The 21,037-nt window shown below is 35.2% G+C and overlaps 2 protein-coding genes across 2 annotated transcripts in view; both read right to left on the reverse strand.

The window, feature by feature from the left end:
* Nucleotides 1-348: 348 nt before the first annotated feature.
* Nucleotides 349-21,037, reverse strand: part of IPO11 (importin 11) — a 69,162-nt gene continuing 48,473 nt past the window's right edge. The window contains 6 exon segments of the mRNA XM_070736907.1: nt 349-1,994; nt 6,199-6,283; nt 6,628-6,723; nt 15,350-15,471; nt 20,578-20,630; nt 20,633-20,690. Coding sequence (XP_070593008.1) covers nt 1,830-1,994; nt 6,199-6,283; nt 6,628-6,723; nt 15,350-15,471; nt 20,578-20,630; nt 20,633-20,690 — 579 coding nt within the window. The 3' untranslated portion in view covers nt 349-1,829.
* LRRC70 (leucine rich repeat containing 70) lies at nt 7,975-11,256 on the reverse strand. The gene is made up of 2 exons (XM_070743299.1): nt 10,941-11,256; nt 7,975-10,327 (listed from the first exon to the last, which is right to left on the reverse strand). The coding sequence occupies exon 2, from the start codon at nt 10,287-10,289 to the stop codon at nt 8,451-8,453; it is 1,839 nt and encodes a 612-aa protein (XP_070599400.1). The 5' UTR covers nt 10,290-10,327; nt 10,941-11,256; the 3' UTR covers nt 7,975-8,450.

Here is a 21,037-nt window from a genome sequence, read left to right on the forward strand (position 1 = left end):
ATCATCTATGATTACCTGATTGTTCTTGATTAACACAATCCAATTAATTTTTAGCACAGTTCAGCATTAGCAATATATGCAGTATCTGAATATAAAAAGGGAAGCCATTCAGTTAATACTGAAGAGCAACCCAACCAACATTTAAAAATGAGCCACATTGATATGCTTTAGAAGAAAGAATGATAATGCCATGGTAAACTCAGACATCCAGTCCATGTATTGAATAGTATTTAGATCTGTACAGAAGATAGAAATGTTATTGCTAACATCTGAAGCCATAATATTTAGATCAAATGCCAAATATTATCAATATTATGGATTTTATCGATTTTGAATACATTACAACATTATGGTATTAATCCTGAAATTATTTCACAGTGTAATATTTTTATACTACAGACATATCCAAGCAGATGTGATTTGCAACACAGAATACTGTATGACAATTTTACTATTTAAATATGCATTCTTTATTCTGCAATAAGAGTATTGCATGAAGCACTGATTACCAATATGCCCCTTATGTGTTTAGAGAAGAACACAGAATGAATAAGAAGATATTTGTTTCTGGAAAATTTAATTGAAATGTTTAGTTTTATAATTTGAAAATGCTAGAATTTATTTTCTAGTACACTTAATAACCTAGCTTACAGATCTTCTACAATAAGTAATCTTATACTTCTCATGTGATTATTGTTTTATACAATCTTATTAGTGTTTTGTCAAATGTACCTTTAAAAACTATGTACAACAAAATTTAGACAGGCATAAGAAGTCTTGCCCAAAAATGTGAAGAAATGGCTCTCCTTAAATTAGGAGACATGACAATAAAATGTGAAATGGGGCAGGGAACATATGGAGAGAGAAGTAACATATTTTATTTATTTATATTTTATTTTTTACAATATTTCAACTCAAAATCTTTTTCAACCCACCTCCATGACCTGCAATCTATGTTCTCTTCTGAAAATTTTAATATTTTAGCCTCAGAATTATCCTACAATAGTTCAGAAAGACATAAAAATAGTACAGGGTTCACTATTCTTAACCCTTTGAAGAGAACATCTTTATACAATAAGAATTTTTTTCAAATCATATTGTAAATTTATCCTGCAAAGGGGGTCAGAGATCAATTGGGTTATCAAAGGAAAAAAGCTTTCATCAAAACAATTTTTGGATTTAAAACCAAACCAAACCAAATTCATTTCTTTTAAATAGTTCAACAAAATAATTTTAAAACAGCAGAATGACTTCATTACTCCTTTTCATGCAAAAGACTAGTATTCAACTCCCCATAGAGGAAATCACAGTAATATTTTCCACTATTTATACAGCTGAATTGCTTGGTGAAGCATATGTATGTTTGACATCCTTTTCCACTTCAAATTTTAATTTAAAATCTAACATTTTATTGCAGTTTTCACAGTTAGCAATAGTATAAGGCAACCTAAGCAAGCTAATATCCTTACAGAAAAATATGTGTAGATATTATTATTATTATTATTATTATTATTATTATTATTATTATTGAGAAGAATTCATGATTTTGAGCTCAAAGTGATCATAATTCCACTAATGGTAAATTAAAAACCTACTTTTATAGAATCCGCTTTTGCAAGTTTTTTCAATTATAGGTTATAGCATGTAGGAAAGCTATCAGAAATAACATATATTATCTCAATTGGATTTCAATTTAAAATTCAATTTTAAAAAACCAAGGCTTCTCTTAATTTCCAACAGAAACTCTCTGTTTAATCTGATTTTGTAATGAGATGAAAAACTGCTCAATTTGCCTCTATGTTGAAGATACAAATTTTGTCTCCATTTATTCAGAATCCTTGTAAGAAGTCTTGTAGTTGAGCAACTATTTCTGTATCTACAGTTTCCATAAGAGCTTGAAAGCTTTGTTCTCCCAGCAATTCCTGCTGTGCTTTTAGTTTCTCATAGACAAATTGCTGCAGTGACACAGAATGTACTGGATCCTTTAGTGCAAGCTGCAAAATAAAGATAAGAAAAATATATAATTTAACAAAACAGGCAAACCTGTAATAATCATTCTTATAATCTTAATGGCAGTGAAAGGGGCTTTTGTTTCCTGTACTGCTTACATTGAAAACATAGTCTACCAGATGAATCCTTGAAAAGAAAATTTCTACTTCATCAATTGAAATGAATACAGTGCCTATAACATAATTATGTACTGTGAACTTGGTATCTGTGTTTTTGTCTTTAGTTATTCAAGGCAGATTGTTAACAGCCTAACAGACTGGTAAACATTTGAGATGTTTTGCTTACATACAAAAGATAACTCACATACAAAAGAGACTCGGTGATGCAGTGGTTAGTGTGCAGTACTGCAAGCTACTTCTGCTGATCACCAGCTGCCAGAAGTTTGGCAGATTGAATCTCAGTAGACTAAAGGTTGACTCAGCCTTTCATCCCCTAACGTTGGTAAAATGAGGACCCAGATTGTTGGAGGCAATATGTTTACTCTCTGTAAAACTGCTTAGAGAGGGCTTTAAAGCATTATGAAGCGGTATATAAGTCCCCGAGTTTTCGGAGAGAGGGCGGCATATAAATCCAATAAATCTAAATCTAATCTAATCTAAATGCTATTGCTATTTGTAGTGTTATCTGAAAACTTTATAATACTATATAGTTTACAGAAAAATCCTTCTTAGTAATACTATTAAAAAAATAAGTTATAGAAATCTTGTGCCTTTTGAGGCAGCAGTCCCATTCTTAATCAGTTTTAAAAGCACAACAAAACTGTAAGGGAGGAAAATGACATTTTTATTTAGCTCATGAACAAGTATATCTGAACATTTTCGTATGCAGGTTATCATCTTTCTCTATAGTGATACGATGAATGTCAATTTAACGTACTATATTTCTAAGTTTAGATCTTCATAAATATAACTTGTCAGTAAAATAGTGCCCCCCCTCTCTGTAATTACTTTTTTTTTGGACAACATATAAGTAGGCAATTTATTTGCTAATAACATCAAGACTTCAGTTATACTGCTCCAGAGTTATCAGAAAGTCATCTCTAACCAAAAGCAAAAACCAAAACCAGGTTAATACCTCACCCCCATATTCTACTGCAAATTTTTTCAGAGAAATTTATGGTGAGATTTACAGCATGAACAAAGAATTTAAATTAAAAATAAAAAATAGACAGAATCCCGGACAATAATATAGTATGTCTTAATGTTGACTTTTGAAGTTATATCTTTAGTAAAAGTATATAATAAATAAAATAAAATTATATACAGCTCAGGATGATATAAAAAAATCAATAGCAGCAATTTACACCTACAAAAAGAATCTCTGTAAAGTAGCTAAGTACATGTAGTCCTTATCTTAGCCTGTCCATTACAGTTATAAGTTGTGATAGTCTTAAAACAGATCAGTCAGGTGACTAATTTTATTTTACAACTTTTTTTACGGCAGTCATTAAGTGAACGTGAGACTGTTAAAGGAACTTATTGGGCAGTTTTGTTGAGAACTGGAAGTAAATGCTGGGTTTTCGCAAAATGTTATAAAATGTGGTCACATCACATAAACTGTCATGGTATGTGAGAATGACTTGGGGATAGACTTTCTAGAGAATGTTTGGCTAAGAGCCAACATAGTCCACAGTTAAGTAGGGGCAAGAGGCTTACAAGAGATCTTTTCTAATTTCTTAAATCTTCTTAGGCAAAAATAAGAAGCCACTTTTTCTATCAGATTAATTCATTCACTGTTGGCTATTTTGTAATTATCAGCTTCTCTAAAATATTCCTAGATAGCCATATTTGATTAAAAGCTAATAATATAGAGATGCGATGGCTTAGTGGCTAAGACACTGAGCTTCTCGATCCAAAGGTCAGCAGTTTAGCAGTTCAAATCCCTAGTGCCGCGAAACGGAGTGAGCTCCCATTACTTGTGCCGGCTTCTGCCAGCCCAGTAGTTCAAAAGCCCATAAAATAAGCCGGGGTGGCGCAGCAGGTAGAGTGCTGTACTGCAGGCCACTGAAGCTAACTTGTAGATCTGAAGGTCAGCGGTTCAAATCTCATCACCGGCTCAAGGTTGACTCAGCTTTCCATCCTTCCGAGGTGGGTAAAATGAGGACCCAGATTGTGGGGGCAATAGCCTTGCTCTGTTAAAAAAGTGTTGTAAGCCGCCCTGAGTCTAAGGAGAAGGGTGGCATAAAAATTGAATAAATAAATAAATAAATAAATAAAAGGAATGAATGAATGAATGAATGAATGAATGAATGAATGAATGAATGAATGAATGAATTGTAAGTAGAAAAATAGGGACCACCTCTGGTGGGAAGGTAACAGTATTCTGTGCGCCTTTGGCATTTAGTCATGCCGGCCACATGACCACAGATATGTCTTTGGACAGTGCTGGCTCTTTGGCACATAGAGATAAGCACCACTGTGCTTTGGCACAGCACATAGAGATAAGCACCGCTCCCTAGAGTCAGGAACTACTAGCACATATGGGCGAAGAGAACCTTTACCTTTTAATATTAATAGATTTTAAAATGTATATATTGGTAGATATAAAATGTCCCAAATTAATGATCTGATTTAGCTAAAATCATTCATTTTTAATGATGCTAAGAAAGAAGTACATTGGATACTTGAGTTTATACAATTTGTAAACTGAGAAGTAATACCATTGTCTCTGCAAGAACTGTCTTGGCCCTCTCTCAACTGGCACCCAGCAACCACCTCTTCATTAATCTATTGACTGCTTCCAGTCCAACTGGTTATTACTGAATTCTCAGTATCTGTGCTGAGTTTGCTTTTATCTTCCCTTTACCATCACACACTTTTTTCTGTCTAATGATTTTAAGACTGTAATTCTGGAGGCAAGTATTGTATTACAAAGGTTTTATAAGGTCCTAGGAAGAATGCTTTAAGTAACATTTTGAATAATTAGGGGAAAAAAACCTTCTTAATGGGTTTCACATTGAGAGATTTTTTTCATCATGGAGACAGAAGTAGAAAGCAACAGGGCACCTCAGTAAAATGGTGCTCCACGGGTGATTCAGATGGCATTTCTCAAACTCCTTGACATTGACTAAGATTTGTAAGTCTGGGACATAGCAGAAATAGTCCAAAACATCTAGAAAGCTCCAAATTGCTTAGTCTTAAATCAATGCATCCCAATTGATGATTATTCCTCTGTATACACTTTTCTGCTAAAGTAAGACTATATGGCTGAACAGAAGAGCTTATAGTAATGTAAAGTCTCAGAAATTTGGAATGCTCAGGCATACATCTATAGGTATATACAAAACATTGTAAGACTAAAATATTCTGACTCCAAACTATTCCATTTTGACCTCGCTGAATGTGTTTTGCTGTTCAAAATCAGCCATTCTATAGTCAGAATTAAAGGGACTTTTTGTACTGGAAAGTTTCAACCTTGGAATATTCATTCATTCACTCATTCATTCATTCATTATTTATTTATTTATTTATTTGAATTATAAGCCACCCAACTCCTTCCAGATTCTGGGTGGCGAACAATAATATAAAACGATATAAACACAATTTAAAACCCTTAATAATAAAAAACATTCATATCGTATTTTGCACATCTCTTTATATTACTGTAGTACCAAAAAGTCCTAAGTAGCCAGCATTCTCAGATGAAATTATAGCATGAAGTTGTTTCTCATTTGAATTGTTAAAATGAGATGAACCAGAGACAACATATTATTGGTCTATTTAGATATGTTTCCGGTTGGGAATGGATAGAATTTTCCTATTTTTATTTTCTTATAATTCTTTTATCACAACATAACTACAGATGTCTTACATTAATGTAGTGATTAAGAGACAGACTAGAAACCAGATCATGAATTCCAATCTCATTTTGCCACAAGACCAAGTGAGCAATCTTGGGTCAGTAACTTCTCTCAGTTCTCAAGGCAATGGCAAGTCAGAAATAAAAATTGACTTGATTTTTAATGTTGAACTACAGATTATTTTTCTCTGGAGTATTATTTTTCTTATTGATTCTTAATGCACAATTATTAATTTGTCTCCTTTAATATCCCCCTCCCCCCATCTCAAATATTCAATGTCTGGGAAGGTTCAATGTTTTATCATTTAGAATATAGTTATGCATCTGGGAGGAAGAAAAATTCAGCTTACAAATCGCTGAAGATTAATTAAAATAAGAATTTGATTGTACCATCTTTTTTCTTTTGTCTTGTTCTGTGGGTGGCTCTTTTTCTTCTATCACTTTTGGTTCTTCAAAACCAGACATCAACATGCAACTAAAAGAATGCAAATATATTAGACTTTCAATCATCATAAGGATTTTAAGGAATTTATAAATGCATGTTGCTCAAAGCTGAAGACTTCTATAAAAATATGCATGAAGAGTATTATGCAAAATGAACAATAAAAACTTGAAATGAAAATCTTGAAAATGCATGTAAAATATTATCTATCTTTATGAATCAATCTAAGAGTAATATATAATCACATTTATAATATTTCAATGTAAGAATAATATCAAAATGCATCTACTCCCTCTAGTGACAAAGTAGACTAAAATGAGTTACTTATTCTGGTAGTTTCACTGCAATATGCACATGCAAAGTAAAGTTTTACTTACTCTTTGAATGTTCTTGTTTCTATATCTTCAGTCATAACATCATGCAACCCTTCAACTGAAATATTTATGATACCACAAAATTTATCTTGGACAATACTAGAAAAGACATGGAAATTATTTCAATTGTTTAGTTAAATAGAAAATAAGTTTAGCATTATTTTTACTATATCTTTTCAGTTTTCTTTTCTTTGTTTAATGCTTAGCTGATCACTCATGTTTATCCCAAAACTAAGAATATCCTGCTTTCAGAATATTGTGTAATAACCAGTATTATATAGTTATTACATGAAAGACAGTTGCAATTCAGAGATAGAAGGAGCACACATGCTAGCTAAATAGACTACAATCTACAATCCAAGTCCTCGGAGAGGGGTGGCATACTAATCTAATAAATAAGTAAGTAAGTAAGTAAGTAAGTAAGTAAGTAAGTAAGTAAGTAAGTAAGTAAGTAAGTAAGTAAGTAAGTAAGTAAATAAATAAATAAAAAGTTGGCTGCAATTATTTCCTTGTTACAAAAGTGTAGTATAATATATCTTGACAATCCAATCATATTGGCATACCTATGTTTAATAACATGTTTTTTGTTTAACCAGTGAGATGGGTCCTTCCTCAACTCTTCCTTATGTAATCCATAACTTTGCAAGTCTCAAATATATGTTCCATTTTGACAGCAGAACTTGACAACTCAAGAATATTAAAATTCAATCAGTAAAAAGCAACAACAGGCCTTTACCAGAATTAGGCAGTTATTCACCATCTCTCCATGACTCCTGGATGTTCTTTACCTTTCCAAATTAACTTATTTTTTTAATTTTGGAATAATAGGAACACGCTTTTAAATCAATGAAATACAACATGAATCATTTTTATTTTCTAAAAATTCATATTAGATATTTTTCCTTCGTAGAATCGAAAAAGCATATGCTTTGAAAGAAACTGAAATTCAAACTAAAACTCTTTTCTCTTATTCTTCCTTTCTACAGTTCTGATACTATACACTACTGAACATTCCTACACCACACTGTTAAGGCAAGTCGCTTGTATACAAACAGATACCCCCTCCCTTTAGCACTGAAGTTGTTACTAAGTTGAGTAATAAAATGTCTTCAAGAAAACAATCAATCTCACAGAACATCAAGAATCCCACAAACCCTATACAATTTGGCCTCCAAAGAATTTTTCAAAGGGCAACAAAAATTATATGAAATGAGGTTGATAAAACCTGCTGCTGCCTCCTCTAGCAGAAGTGCTATGGGCTATTAAAAAAACAAAAACCTTCAAATATGCAAAGTGCTTCACTGGAACTTCTATCAGAGGGAAATGACGATTGAAACCAGAATAAATACATTTTCTTGTAAATACTGTTTAATTATTCCAGATAATGTAATTTTTAACCCAAGAATTTCATAATAAAAGCTGTCTTATACAACGAGCATTGCAGAGCTTTACGATGGTGTCCAAAATAGCTGATAACATGAAATAACAGAAATTAATTCTAGGAATTTATCAATAGTAATGAACAGTTTATAAAAAACTGTTTTAACATAACATCTAATACCAAATTTATGCAAATGCTAAACTTAAAATAATATTAATGATTAATAATTGCTACAGGCAGATCAATTAAAATTGAGTAATTATAGGCAAAATACAATTACAATCAATAAAATGCAGATACTAAAATTAGAACAAAATGTAAAAGTTGAAAAAAATATTAGCTGCATTTAAATCTCCCAGCCTAACATCAGTAGTTAAACTTGCATTTACAAAACTCATCTACTGTTGCCTTCTACACACATGAAAAGAAAGTTATGATGAATGTATTAAAGTGCTGAATGTTCAAATAAGATAACCTGTGCTTGGTTTTCAAGGGCCGTTGATTTAGAAAGTTCAACAGGATCCATCTCAGAACTTCCTGGTGGATTCTGAGATACAGTATAATTGTAACTTCCAGCCTGATAAAAGCCATAGTATTCTATTGCATTGTCAGAGTTCTTTTGCACATTGTACTTCTGTTTCAATTTAATGATTTTGTAGAACAAAAAGAAGATCATAGCACAGGCCAAAATGAAAAAGGTTAATAAAATGTCAAAAGAATGCTTTAGTTTCTCCACCTGCTGTGAACAAATTAGTGATGTCTTAAATGATACAGTAACGGCTTCCAGAGATAGTACTTTATTTGCTTTCATGGTCAAATTAACAGGTATCTTCTGGGTTGTTGTTTGTTCTTGTTTTGATTTCCTACTAGAATTTTCTTCAACAAAAGTTTGATAAGCAGATGTATAGGATGCTTTTACCAATGATGTAACTGCATTTGCATTAAAGGTCAACTTTTCTTTAACTGTATTCCTTGTGAGGTACATATTCTGTGCCATTAATGAAGTAGTAAAGCTCTGTTGGATTCCTGCAGATTTACTGTTCTTGAAAATTTCAAGGCTTGTACTGTTGAAACAATTTTTGAACAAATGCAAGCTAACATAGTTCATATACCTTCCATGCAGACTGGAAGGACTTTGGCAAAGGAGTTTCATAGAGATAGAAGCAGCAGCTAGCCAATTCATCAACCTGTGTAATTTGCAGCTACAATCCCAAGGATTGTAATTTGCCTTTAAGTGGGTTAAAGAAATCAAAGGCTTGAGTACTATAGGCTGTAAAAATGTAAGATTATTGAAAGATAGATCAAGTATTTTCAAGGACAATCCTATTCCTTCAAAAGTAGTAGCTGAAATATCAATTATTTTGTTTCTGTCAAGATGCAAAAACTTCAAATGATCCAGCAATGAGAAAGTATGGGAATGGATGTTTACTAAATTATTACTACTCAAAACTAACTTTTTAAGATTGACTAGTCCTGAAAAGCCATTTGGATTAATAGTGTTTAATTTTGCCCCTTTTAAAAATAGATACTCAAGCTTGCCAAGTCCTTTAAAGGCAAACGGAGGAATTGATCCAACAGGATTTTGTGACAATGAAAGTTTTTGAAGTTTCCTCAATAGTAGAAATGCTGTGGATGGCACACATGTTAAATTATTTCCTTCGAGGTGCAAGTCTGTAAGATTATCAAGATGCTGGAAGGCTGTGTCTGATATTTGTGAAATCTTATTATTTGCTAGGTTCAGAATTCGAAGATTAATCATGTCAAAGAAAATGCGGCTACCAAGGAAGCTGAGACGATTGTTTTGCAGCATTAGATAATGAACGGAAGTGAGGTTACCAAATAATCCTTCGGAAACGAAGTCAATTTCATTACTCTGAAGATATAAAGAATGAAGATTCGAAAGTCCTTCAAATGTTCCAGGATACAAATATTTTATATGATTATTATTCAGTTGTAGATACCATAATTTTTTCAATTCAGCAAAGATATTTGGATATATGTGTACAATGCCAGAATTGTCCAAGTGTAGTACAACAAGCTGCTGGAGGCTTATCAGTGCATTGGGATTTATGTGTGATATATTGTTGCCACTTAAGTACAGAAATAAAGTATTCTGTGAAAAATTGTTTGGAATAAAAGAAAGACTTGAATTACGGCAGTCAATTTGTCTGCCTATACACTGCTGGCAAACTGATGGACAACAAAATATATCCTTTTGGATCATCATCAGCAGAAGACAATTAAAAATATGCCGAAATGACTCAAAGTGATGAAGTTGATACATATCTCAGGCTTTGACTCTCCAAATCATCTTTGATTGCACTATCAGGGAAAAAAGTTTTAAAAATGCTTACTCAACATTCACATAGCTCATTATTTTTTTCATTACTACTTGTACAATTATTTAGAAGTGCTTCTACAGGTAGTTCTCAATTTACGACTACAATTGAGACCCAAATTTCTGTTGCTAAGAGCCATTTGTTGAATTTTGCCCCATTTTACAACTTTCCTTGCCACATTTGTTATGTTGTTTTCCCATTGACTTTATCTAGCTTTCCCACTGACTTTACTTGTCAGGTCACAAAAGCTGATCACATGACCCTGGGACACTGCAGTTACATTTTTTCATTGCCATTTTAACTTGGACAGTCACTAAACAAATTGTTGCAAGTCAAGGACTACCCATATTATATGTTATTCCATCATTTAAATTAATTTAAATTAAATTTAGATTTACCATATTTTCAAAAATTAAATACCTGCATTATTTAAACAGAATGTAAATGTTCTGTTACAAAATTGTCAGATAAGTTGTTTTAGGTTATAAATTATACAGTATTCCTCAATCTTTTATGACTCATCCTTCATAGCTGCACATAGTTTATATTAACAACATTTCTACTATTCTATGTTTAAAATATATTAAAATTCTCACCCAGAATATGAAGCTCATTTTGTCAGTGATATGTTTCCCTTCTGTTGAAATTTCTCACTTTGCCTACAAGTCTTGCAATTGTTCCTACAGGAAATACTACTCTTCCCATCGGCTCCTCTACAATGACTGGCTGAAATTAAGTTACCATGGATACAGGAAACTGAGAGACAGGAAGTCATTTTCTCTGAATTCTGAAATGCTGATGGAAAAAATCTCTAACTTATTTTAAAACTGAACTTGATATATTTTTCTTCTCCAACTACTGAATAGGTTGAAGCAAATCTAAATATAAGAGCAATTAAATATGTAAGGTGTTTGCAAATGGTGAAAGTAATTGCTTATAAGTAAAGAACTATTTCACTGTATTCAAACTTAACCCCCCACTCAAACTACTACTAAAATGAGTGTTATGCCTCATGCAGAATGCATGAATGCACATAGAAGAAATGGCCATAGGTAGGAAAAATGATGTTATAAAATAATTCATTGCTAATCTGTTGCTACATACATAATGCCCTTGGCTTTGCTTCACTGCCACCAGATTATTTTTTGTCTGTGTTTTTGCTTTTTCATCCTTTGAGCCAGGCACATTTAGCCAATATGACAGCATTATAAACCATAGAGGCTTTCCACTTTCCTTATACTTCGCTTGCTGCTTTGTTTTTTCACAGCAAGGGAGAATGAAGTAAAAATAAATAAGTGTCCACTTTATGGGGCCCAGCAAAAAGCACTCCCCAAGGCATCTGGAAAATAATTATACTGCTTCAGAAGGAGGCAGAATTTTCCACTAAGAAAAGCATGCCAACATAAACGAAAGCTATCAAAGCTGCCTCTAATGTGTTTCCTCTGGAGCAACAGAACCAAATAACTTCAGAAATTAATTGCTTAAAGCTCCACAATATTAGTGGTACTGATCTCAGACTGGCGCTGTTTTGATATGAAGGAGTCCTAACAAATATTGCTGAATAGATAAGACATCTGATTTCTCAAAAGTTCTTTTTGAAGTGGAAGTGTTGTACTACAAGTCAAAAAAGGTCCTCTAATTGGCCTGATCCAGTCAATGATCACTCCATGAATCATTTCATATATAAAGAGTCTCATCTTCTGAAAGGAGGTACTTGCAAGGCCCTTGCTTAAGAAATCATTTTTGTTTGGACAGTTATAACAAATACCTGATGCCAATAATTCATTTTCATTGAAACTGAACCTAATGGTTGCCCTTCCAAATGCTGTTGATGGCTTTTCCATATACAGTGTTCCCTCGATTTTCGCGGGGGATGCGTTCCGAGACCGCCCGCGAAAGTTGAATTTCCACGAAGTAGAGATGCGGAAGTAAATACACTATTTTTGGCAATGAACAGTATCACAAGCCATCCCTTAACACTTTAAACCCCTAAATTGCAATTTCCCATTCCCTTAGCAACCATTTAGATTATTAATCACCATGTTTCTATATTAAAGTTTATTTTAAAAAATATTTATTAAAGGTGGACGAACGTTTGGTGATGATATATGACGTCATCGGGCAAACCGTGGTATAGGGGGAAAAACCACAAAGTATTTTTTAATTAATATTTTTGAAAAACCGTGGTATAGACTTTTCGCGAAGTTCGAACCCGCGAAAATCGAGGGAACACTGTAGAACAAAAATGGCCATGACTGTTCTGGCAAATGGTTATTATTCAGAGAAAGCCAAGGGAAATAAAATCTTCCTGATATTCCTGGATGTATGGCTATTGCTGACCATGGTATCTAAATGGTCCAACTATCTACAATGTTTAATATAATTTACCATATTGTTTATCAGAAGATTTAGTTAATAGATGTCACTTTAAAATAATTCCACTCTACTTTTCCACCATTATTATAGATATTGAGACACATCTATTAAACCTCCTATGAGTTTTCCTAAGGAGTCTTCCTTTGGGTTATTTTGTATCTATACGAAGGCTCATTCACAGATCAAGAACATGTTACCAATATGTTGATCAGAATCATTTCCTGTAAATTGGAGTTGGATAAATTCAGGAATTTCTGAATAGTCCAAGCAGTAAAGAATAGGAAATGGTGTTAAATGTAGAAGAACCATCTAAAGCTAAGTATGGGCAATAGAAGAACCATCTAAAGCTAAGTATGGGCAATCCAATAAATTGAAATTGAATTGACTGTTGTGCCCATCACTGGTCTGCTGAGCAATGGCTAGATCCTGCCCTCTCATAGCCCTGACAATCAACAGGCTGGCCGACCAACAACACCCCCCCCCCCCTTGCTACCTCTTCTGTGTCTGCTGCCTCTGCTGGGGAACAGTGGAACCTTCGCTGGAACAGAGGCGAATGGCAGCAGCAATCCCCACTGCCTGGAACACAGATCAGCAGTATTCCGTGAGGTTGATACAACCACCAAGCAGCTGCTGCTGCCAACATTCGCCACTGCTGCCTGTTGCTGCACTAACCCCCCCCCCCCCGATATACCGTCATTGCTGTCTCCGCCAGGGAACACTGTAGACTTCGCTGGAGCCATGCTGAGCGGCGACAGCGATCCTCACCTGGAACAGCTTATTGGTATATTCTGGGAAGCAAAGGCTCCAGTTTCTCCGACAAAGGCAGCACACAGAGGAGGCAGCAATGGCGGCACACTTAGGAAGGAAGGGGTTGGTGCGAATGGCAACAGTGATCCCCACTGCCTGGAACAACTGATCGGTGGTATTCCAGAAGGCCAATCCAACTGCCAAACAGTGGCTGCAGCCACTGTTTGCCGCTGCTGCCAATTGCTGCCACTGCACCAATAATCTATGAGGTTGTGCCAATTTCTCTGAATTCTTCTTGTTGTATGGCCTCCAAAACTAGATATAGTAACTGAAATAGGGTGTGACCAAAATAGAGTACTATTTGTAAATGATGATGATGATGCAGTCCAAAACTTCATTTGCCTTTCTGGCAGTCATATTACGCCGATGGCTCATATTCAGTTTGTAATCAACTGCTATTCTGAGATTGTTTTTCTCAAGTGTCATTACCAACCAGATATCGCCACTCCAACCTTCTGACTACACATTTCTAGGATATAAGATATCTCACTATAGGGGGTCATCATGATGACTTTGGAGAAAGTGTAGCAACAATAGGCCAGGAAGCATGCATTAAGCTCAGAGAGATGAGAATATTTAATATTTAATAGTTAATATTAATTCTTTTAAACGTTTTTAGTTTTTTAATAAGGGTTTAATTATTTTACTGTACATTTTAAGTCATCCAAAGATGTTAACTTGGAAGCATATTGTCTACATTTTTTTAAAATATGAAATTAGACATTTATTAAACTTTTTTTTTGGGCTGATCAGTTTGCTTATTTGTATCAATTGCCATTGTTTATACAGAACCAGTAAATTAAACTGTGGGATTAACTAACCAAATCTCATAACTGCTATGAAGTTTTGTGTCCTCTCTGCTGCAGTTTCTTTTTGCCTTTGAGGGAGAGGAGAAGATAATTTTGCTCCCAGCATCCTATCAGCTTGCAAATATTTTTCACGCTGGGAGTGAAATGGTTTGGGGGCCATGATCTCTCTTTGGAAGCCAATCAGATGCTCGGAGCAAAATCATATTACTTCTAGAGTCCAGATGGCTTGCAAATACTTTTCATGCATTTCAGTGAAATATTCTGGGGGCCGTGATCTCGCAGGACTTCAGGTACTCATACCGTTTTGTGGAGATTGGGTGCCTGAAGTCACGCAAGATCATGCCTACCCAGAAATCGTCTTGCTCGCCTCTCTCTCTTAAAGGCAAAGAAACAGCAGCAGAGAGGAGCTAGATCTTTGCAAGGTAAAGAAATCTGGCACAGCAGGATGGAAGGGGGGAAACATGAGATAGGTCAATGGGTCAGGGAGGCTTTCGGTAGCCTGTTCCATCACAAGGCCCCCATGGCCTTCCCCACCCTGAGATACTTCATGCATTTAATGACCTGCACATTCAATTACCGAATGCATGGACGAAAGGAGGGAGTAATCACATTCAAGTTACGTGATTTACTTCTATGATCCTCCAGTTACGAATATAATTGGTAGGCTCCATTAAATTCGTAACTCAAAGATTACCTGCATTACAATAAACCCAAATGACTTTCATAGTTAGGAAGGTATTTTTCTTAAGCTCAACAGAAGCACCCATAATCTCAATGGAGTTTCAGTAGTTTTCAGTTTGTTTTGTAATAACTTGTTTATTCCTATGACCAACAAAAAACAATAATGAAACCTATCACTATCAGTCAGGAGCCAGAATCCAAGTACTGTGCAAATAACTTGTGAGAATTTGAATCAAAGAAAATTCAAAAATGAAAGTTGCACTTTAACACGGCTGACTGACTTGTCTTGTATGGCTTGTATTTGTAGCCAATAAGTCTAAAGTGTTGCTTACCTGTTGTCTGATGGCAATAGTGAAAGCAGAGCCAAAGCTGAAAGCTTTCTTCTCTCTGGCTGTGTTATATTATCCATACGATCAACCCACATTTCAATTATGTGACCAAGGAGATGGTCTGGCTAGAGAAAAACAAAGTAAAAAACTAATTTATAAGCAAGATAAACAACTCAGCTATATGCAATGCAATGAAACAATATATTATATTTTGGAGTGTTTGTTAGTCTGCCAATTGGGAACTACAAATTTGAAAAATATTTTTTTTTTTTTAAAAGGTGGATACTTAAAAAATAGATGTCCATGTGTAACAGAATGAACATTTGAGGACCAATAAACATGTTAGTAGCAAATGGAAGAGCCCAAAATAGATAGCAATAATACTGTATAAAGGAAACAGCTGATATGAACTAGAGAAATGATAACATAGAAGAAGTAATAACAACAGAACTAGCACAGCTCAGCATAGAAAAAAACTATGAATTTTACCCTCTTGATGAGAATTAAAGGAGAAAATTATAGCATATGCCAGTGATGGAGAACCTACTCGCCACTGAGTGCCCAAACTGGAGCGTCTGAATGCACACACACCTGCCAGAGCACCAGAAACCCAAAGACAAGATGGCCAGGGAACATGCATGCACCAGCCAGCTAGTGTTCACATGGTCTGGCCTAGTCTTCATGCATGCCAGCTGGTCTTCACACACACTGCATGCGCACCGGCCACCAGGTCTTTGGGTTTACTGCGTTCTGGTACATGTGAAGATCAGTAGGCTGGTGCCCATGCATGTGCTGGAAGCCAGAAGAGCAGCTGGTGATGGCACACATGCCCACGGTGAGGGCTCTGCGCACCACCTCTAGCACATGTGCCATAGGTTCACCATCATGGGCATATGCAGAATTACCAGTAGAAAGACAAAGACTGCCATCATCAAAAGTGTGCCCAAGTAACACCTGGCATTTTAATGAAGATGTAAATAGTATGCTTGCAAGGATACATTGAACCGACCAATCAGTTTATCTACAGTTCAGAAGTATAGCTACAAAAGAACTAGATGTTGAATTTAGAAAATCAAAATCAAAATTGTATTTAACTGCCCCCACCCCCCCTTGCCTTTCGTAAAGTTCTTAAGACCCATATCTGCCGTCAGGCATGGGGGAATTGACACATGTCCCCCGGGCCTATACAGTTTATACATGGAATGTTTGTGTGTGTGTTTGCTTTTAATAATGGGTTTTTTAGTGTTTTTTAAATTATTAGATTTGTTTTTTACATTGTTCTTGTTATCGTTGTGAGCCGCCCGGAGTCTACGGAGAGGGGCGGCATACAAATCTAATTAATTAATTAATTAATTAATTAATTAATTAATTGATTGATTAACAAACAAAGAAACAAACAATCCCAAAGTGGAAGATCAGATTAGAAACCAATTTTTTTAAAAAAATAAGATCAGATACAGGTAATTTAAAGAATAGGTAACAACAAAAAATGCAAGAACATAAGGATCAAGAAAATTAATTTCAATTTAAAAAATATTAGAAAATCGAGGAAGCTTTGAAAATCATAAAGGAACAAATAACAGCAATAGCTTTGGAAACTGAATGCTATGAAGCATGAATCATCAATTAAAGCAAAATCAATCAGACTAGAAACAATTTTACCAACACATAAATGGCAAATAAATTCTAAAAATGGAAACCAGACAAAAAGAAAGCAATTCAATTTGCAAAAATCTATGAGAAACTAAAAAAATATTATGATAAAAAAGCTGGATGGATAAAAGAATTTGAATTTAGTAAAAATCAAATGGAAGAATAACAGCATAACTGTCTAAGTCAACTGAAAATGATTAAGAACTGGGGGTGTCAGTTGCATGTTTTGGGATTCAAATATCTGATTAGCTTACACCCAATTATTTATTTATTTATTTATTTACTTATTTATTTGATTTGTATGCCGCCCCTCTCTGCAGACTCAATGAAATACTGCATAAATATGGAGTGACTCAAAAAGACCTAGCCAAAGGGGCAACATCAGGAAATTATAGGCCTTATAATGTATACCTACAAGCTTATCTATAAGATATAATCCATTTACACATGGGAATAATAGCAGACAATATTCAAGATTATTTATAAGAAAAAAACCCCATCCTTCCAGTAGAAAATAAAAGGAAAAGCAGAGGTACAGAATATCAATATCTAAGTGACAAAACAGTTCTGACAAATTACAAACATCAATCTACTGCAGTGTTTCCCAACCTTTTTTGAGCCGCGGCACATTATTCATATTTTCAAAATCCTGGGGAACACTGAATGGGGGTGCGGGGGGTTCCGGTGGGCGGGGGGGCTAAAGAAAAGTTTGGACAAAAAAAATATCTCTTCCTCCATTTCACTCTATTTCTCCCTCCCTCTTTCTCTCTCTTCCTTCCTTCCCTTCTTTCTCTCTCTCCATCCCTCTTTCTTTCTTTCTTCCTCTCTTTTTGCTCTCTTTCTCTCTCCCTCCTTCCCTCCCTCTATGTCCTTCTCTCTCCCTTGCTCTCTCTCTGCCTCTCTTGCTATCTCTCTTTCATTCTCTCTCTTTCTCTCTCTTTCTGTCTCTCTTGCTATGTCTCTTTCTCTCTCTCTCTTTCTCTCTGTCTCTCTCTGTCTCTCTTGCTATCTCTTTGTCTCTCTCTCTCTCTTGCTATCTTTTTCTTTCTTTTTTTCTCTCTCTCTTGCTATGTCTCTCTCTCTCTCTCTCTCTCTGTCTCCCTCCCTCTTTCTTTTCTATCTTTCTCTCCGTCTCTCAGCGGCGGCAAAGAAGAAGGAAGGCAGGCTGCAGAGGGCACCGAGGATAAGAGCGCTCGCTTGCTCCCTCGCCCTCTGACTTCCCTCCCTCGCTGCTGAAGGGACGAGCACGGGCACGCTGCAAGAAGGGTTTTTTTTTTGCTTTTTTTCCCTTTCCCCGCCTCACGGGAGAGAGTGAGAGAGAGAAAGAGCAGCGCCCTGTCGGTTCCGAGCGCAGCCAGGGAAAGCGGCCTCGAGCCGAGTGCGAACTGCGGGATGCGGCAAAGGACTCGTCAACACAAAAAAGGGTTGGGGGTGGCAAAGGCAAAGCCTGGGAGGCGGGGAAGGGAAGAGCGGGAGACCCCCAGACAGAACAGCTGAGGGGAAGGAAAGACGGAAGGAGGGAGGGATTGAGAAGCGAAGCCAGGGAGGGCTGAGAGAAAAGGGGAGCGGGTCGTGCGCAAGAGAGGGGCGGGGATTCCCGAAATGGATGGAGAAAGCCCTCTCTCGCAGCGAAAGCGCTCCCAGCCAGGGGGCTGCGAGAGAGGGCTGGGAGCGCTTTCGTCCCGCGGAGCTGAAGCTGCAGCCGCCGCGAGAGAAGTCGCGCCCCAAGGCAGAGGGCGGCGGCGGAGGAGAGGGGGCAGATTGGGCGGGGGAGCTTCACGACACACCTGCCTGTGTCTCGCGGCACACTAGTGTGCCGCGGCACACCGGTTGGGAAACGCTGATCTACTGGTACATATAATCTTGATTGAGTATAAAAAAGGTGTTTGGTTCATTTCCACATAGTTGGATCATCAAATATTTGGAAACAACTGGTGTCAGTAAAATCATTTTCACTGTTTATAGAAAAAAATAATGAAACTGCGAAAGACAGAATTAGTCTTGGGGGGAAAAAAGGGTTAATTATTTAACGAAGGTGTATATTGGCTGATTATGTAAAAGATAGTCAAGAACAAGCATTGATGAAATTAAAAATTAGAACTTACTAAATGTAAAAGAAAAACAAAGTAAATATCAAAAAATAATGTAGTAAAAACACAGAAAGAATGCTAGCAGGAAAAAAACATTACACTGCCAATTTCTATCAACAACTATGGGGAAAGTGAATAAAGATAAAAATGGTATACAACTTAAAAAATAGCTTACAATGTTAAAAATATTGGATTGATTTTAGCAACCAAAGAACATTATTGAAAAATCATCAAATGATTTAAAGTTCAGATTTGTCCAAAGAAGCAGAAGAAACAGTAGATCAGTTCATGCAAGATCACAAAAACTGATTATAAATGATGTAATAAAGTTGATAAAATGATTTACTGGAACATCTGTAAAAATTATCATGAACCAGTAATGAAAACTTAATGAAATTTTTTTTTTTGAAATGAGACACTGAAGTTGTTCATTAAGAAATCAGCTGGGGCAAAAAGTCTTCTATCTGCCAGAATGGGAAGGAGGGAATCAAGGGACAGCCAGAACTCTATTCCTGTGATGGTAATTTTTTTTTTTTTTAAATGCTGGTTCAGTTCCTTAGTAGCTTCCTCCTACCCTACATAAATGATCTAAGAAGTCATGTTATCCAAAATATATATATTTTTCCAAATATTTTATTGATTTTTCTTAAAATAGACAAAACTGACAAACATACATTTAAAATAAAAATGGGGTTGTATCTTCCCCGCTTATTCTAGAAGTAAAATTTTGATACAGAAAAGGAATACATTCAAAAAATACTTAAATTCAACTTGTTGCTTTAAATGAAAAGAAGAATTTTGTTTTACCTTATATAATTTTTTTTCATACGTATAGTAGTTCTAACATCACTCTTAAATCATATCAATGCTAATTCTAACATAAATCTTAATTCATATCACTACTAAAATAATTCTCTTATTTACTTATTCGTTATTTTAATATTTCTTATTATTTATGTTATCCAAAATCTACATGCCTTTTTATAGATTGGAATTTTTAAAAATCACTGAAAAATATCAAAGTAGTCAAAAATCCTCTGAAAGGGTATGCACACACATACAAAGACATGTACAAAATTATTTTAAAAAATATTATAGTTGTAATATCTAATATAAATTAAACTTTAAAAAAAGAATAAAAAGGAAAAATGCGAAATGCGAAAGTCCAAAAGAAAAAAAAGAGAAGGTAATGTATCTTATTTATGACTAAGGCAACAAATATTTAAAGTGACCAAGGGGGGGGGGGGGATGAAGATAATAAATAATAAAATAAAATATAATAAATTGATCCGCTCAAAAACTGCTCTAACTTTAATTAACAAACTAAATATTAGCTCAAATGAACTATTCTGGGGGGGGGGGGGGGGGGGGGGGGGGGGGGGGGAGAGACTTCCAGTGCCTAGAAAAAAAAAATTCTGACAGAATAATTTAAATGTTGGTCAATTTATGTCTTTCATATACAAAAGGCATAAAATATAAATCACTCACTTCTTGGTTAAACTCACAAGCCATCTGGTTTAGGAGCAATGAGAAAAACATTTATTTTGCAACAAGACTCTACCAATGACTCCCAGGTAAGTTGACATCTGAACTGGATTTCTCTGAAATATAAACAGTTCATTTTAGGCTTTCCTAGGAGTGATACAGTATGAACATGATAAAAGCATGCTGGACTGATTAAATAAGGGCATTCCTTATTTATGAGTGATACAGTATGAACATGGGCATGGAAACCTCAAATAAATACTTATGTAAATATCAAGAAGAAATTAAATTTATTATTTCTCTTCCAAGGATTTACAATAACAATTCTATAAATGCCTGCTCAAAATAAATACCACTGAGTTCAATCAGTGAGCAAAGGAGCCAAAGATTTTGCAATAATTCTTTAGAAGCAAGTTTTTATACATTACAGTATAATCATCTGTGAGTTAGAGGGATTTGTTTT

Source organism: Erythrolamprus reginae, chromosome 2, assembly GCF_031021105.1.
Source record: "Erythrolamprus reginae isolate rEryReg1 chromosome 2, rEryReg1.hap1, whole genome shotgun sequence".
Taxonomy (NCBI): Eukaryota; Metazoa; Chordata; class Lepidosauria; order Squamata; family Dipsadidae; genus Erythrolamprus; species Erythrolamprus reginae.

Coding starts and splice junctions, on each gene's coding strand:
- LRRC70 (XM_070743299.1), bottom strand. CDS start 10,289: ATGTATCAACTTCATCACTTTGAGTCATTTCGGCATATTTTTAATTGT.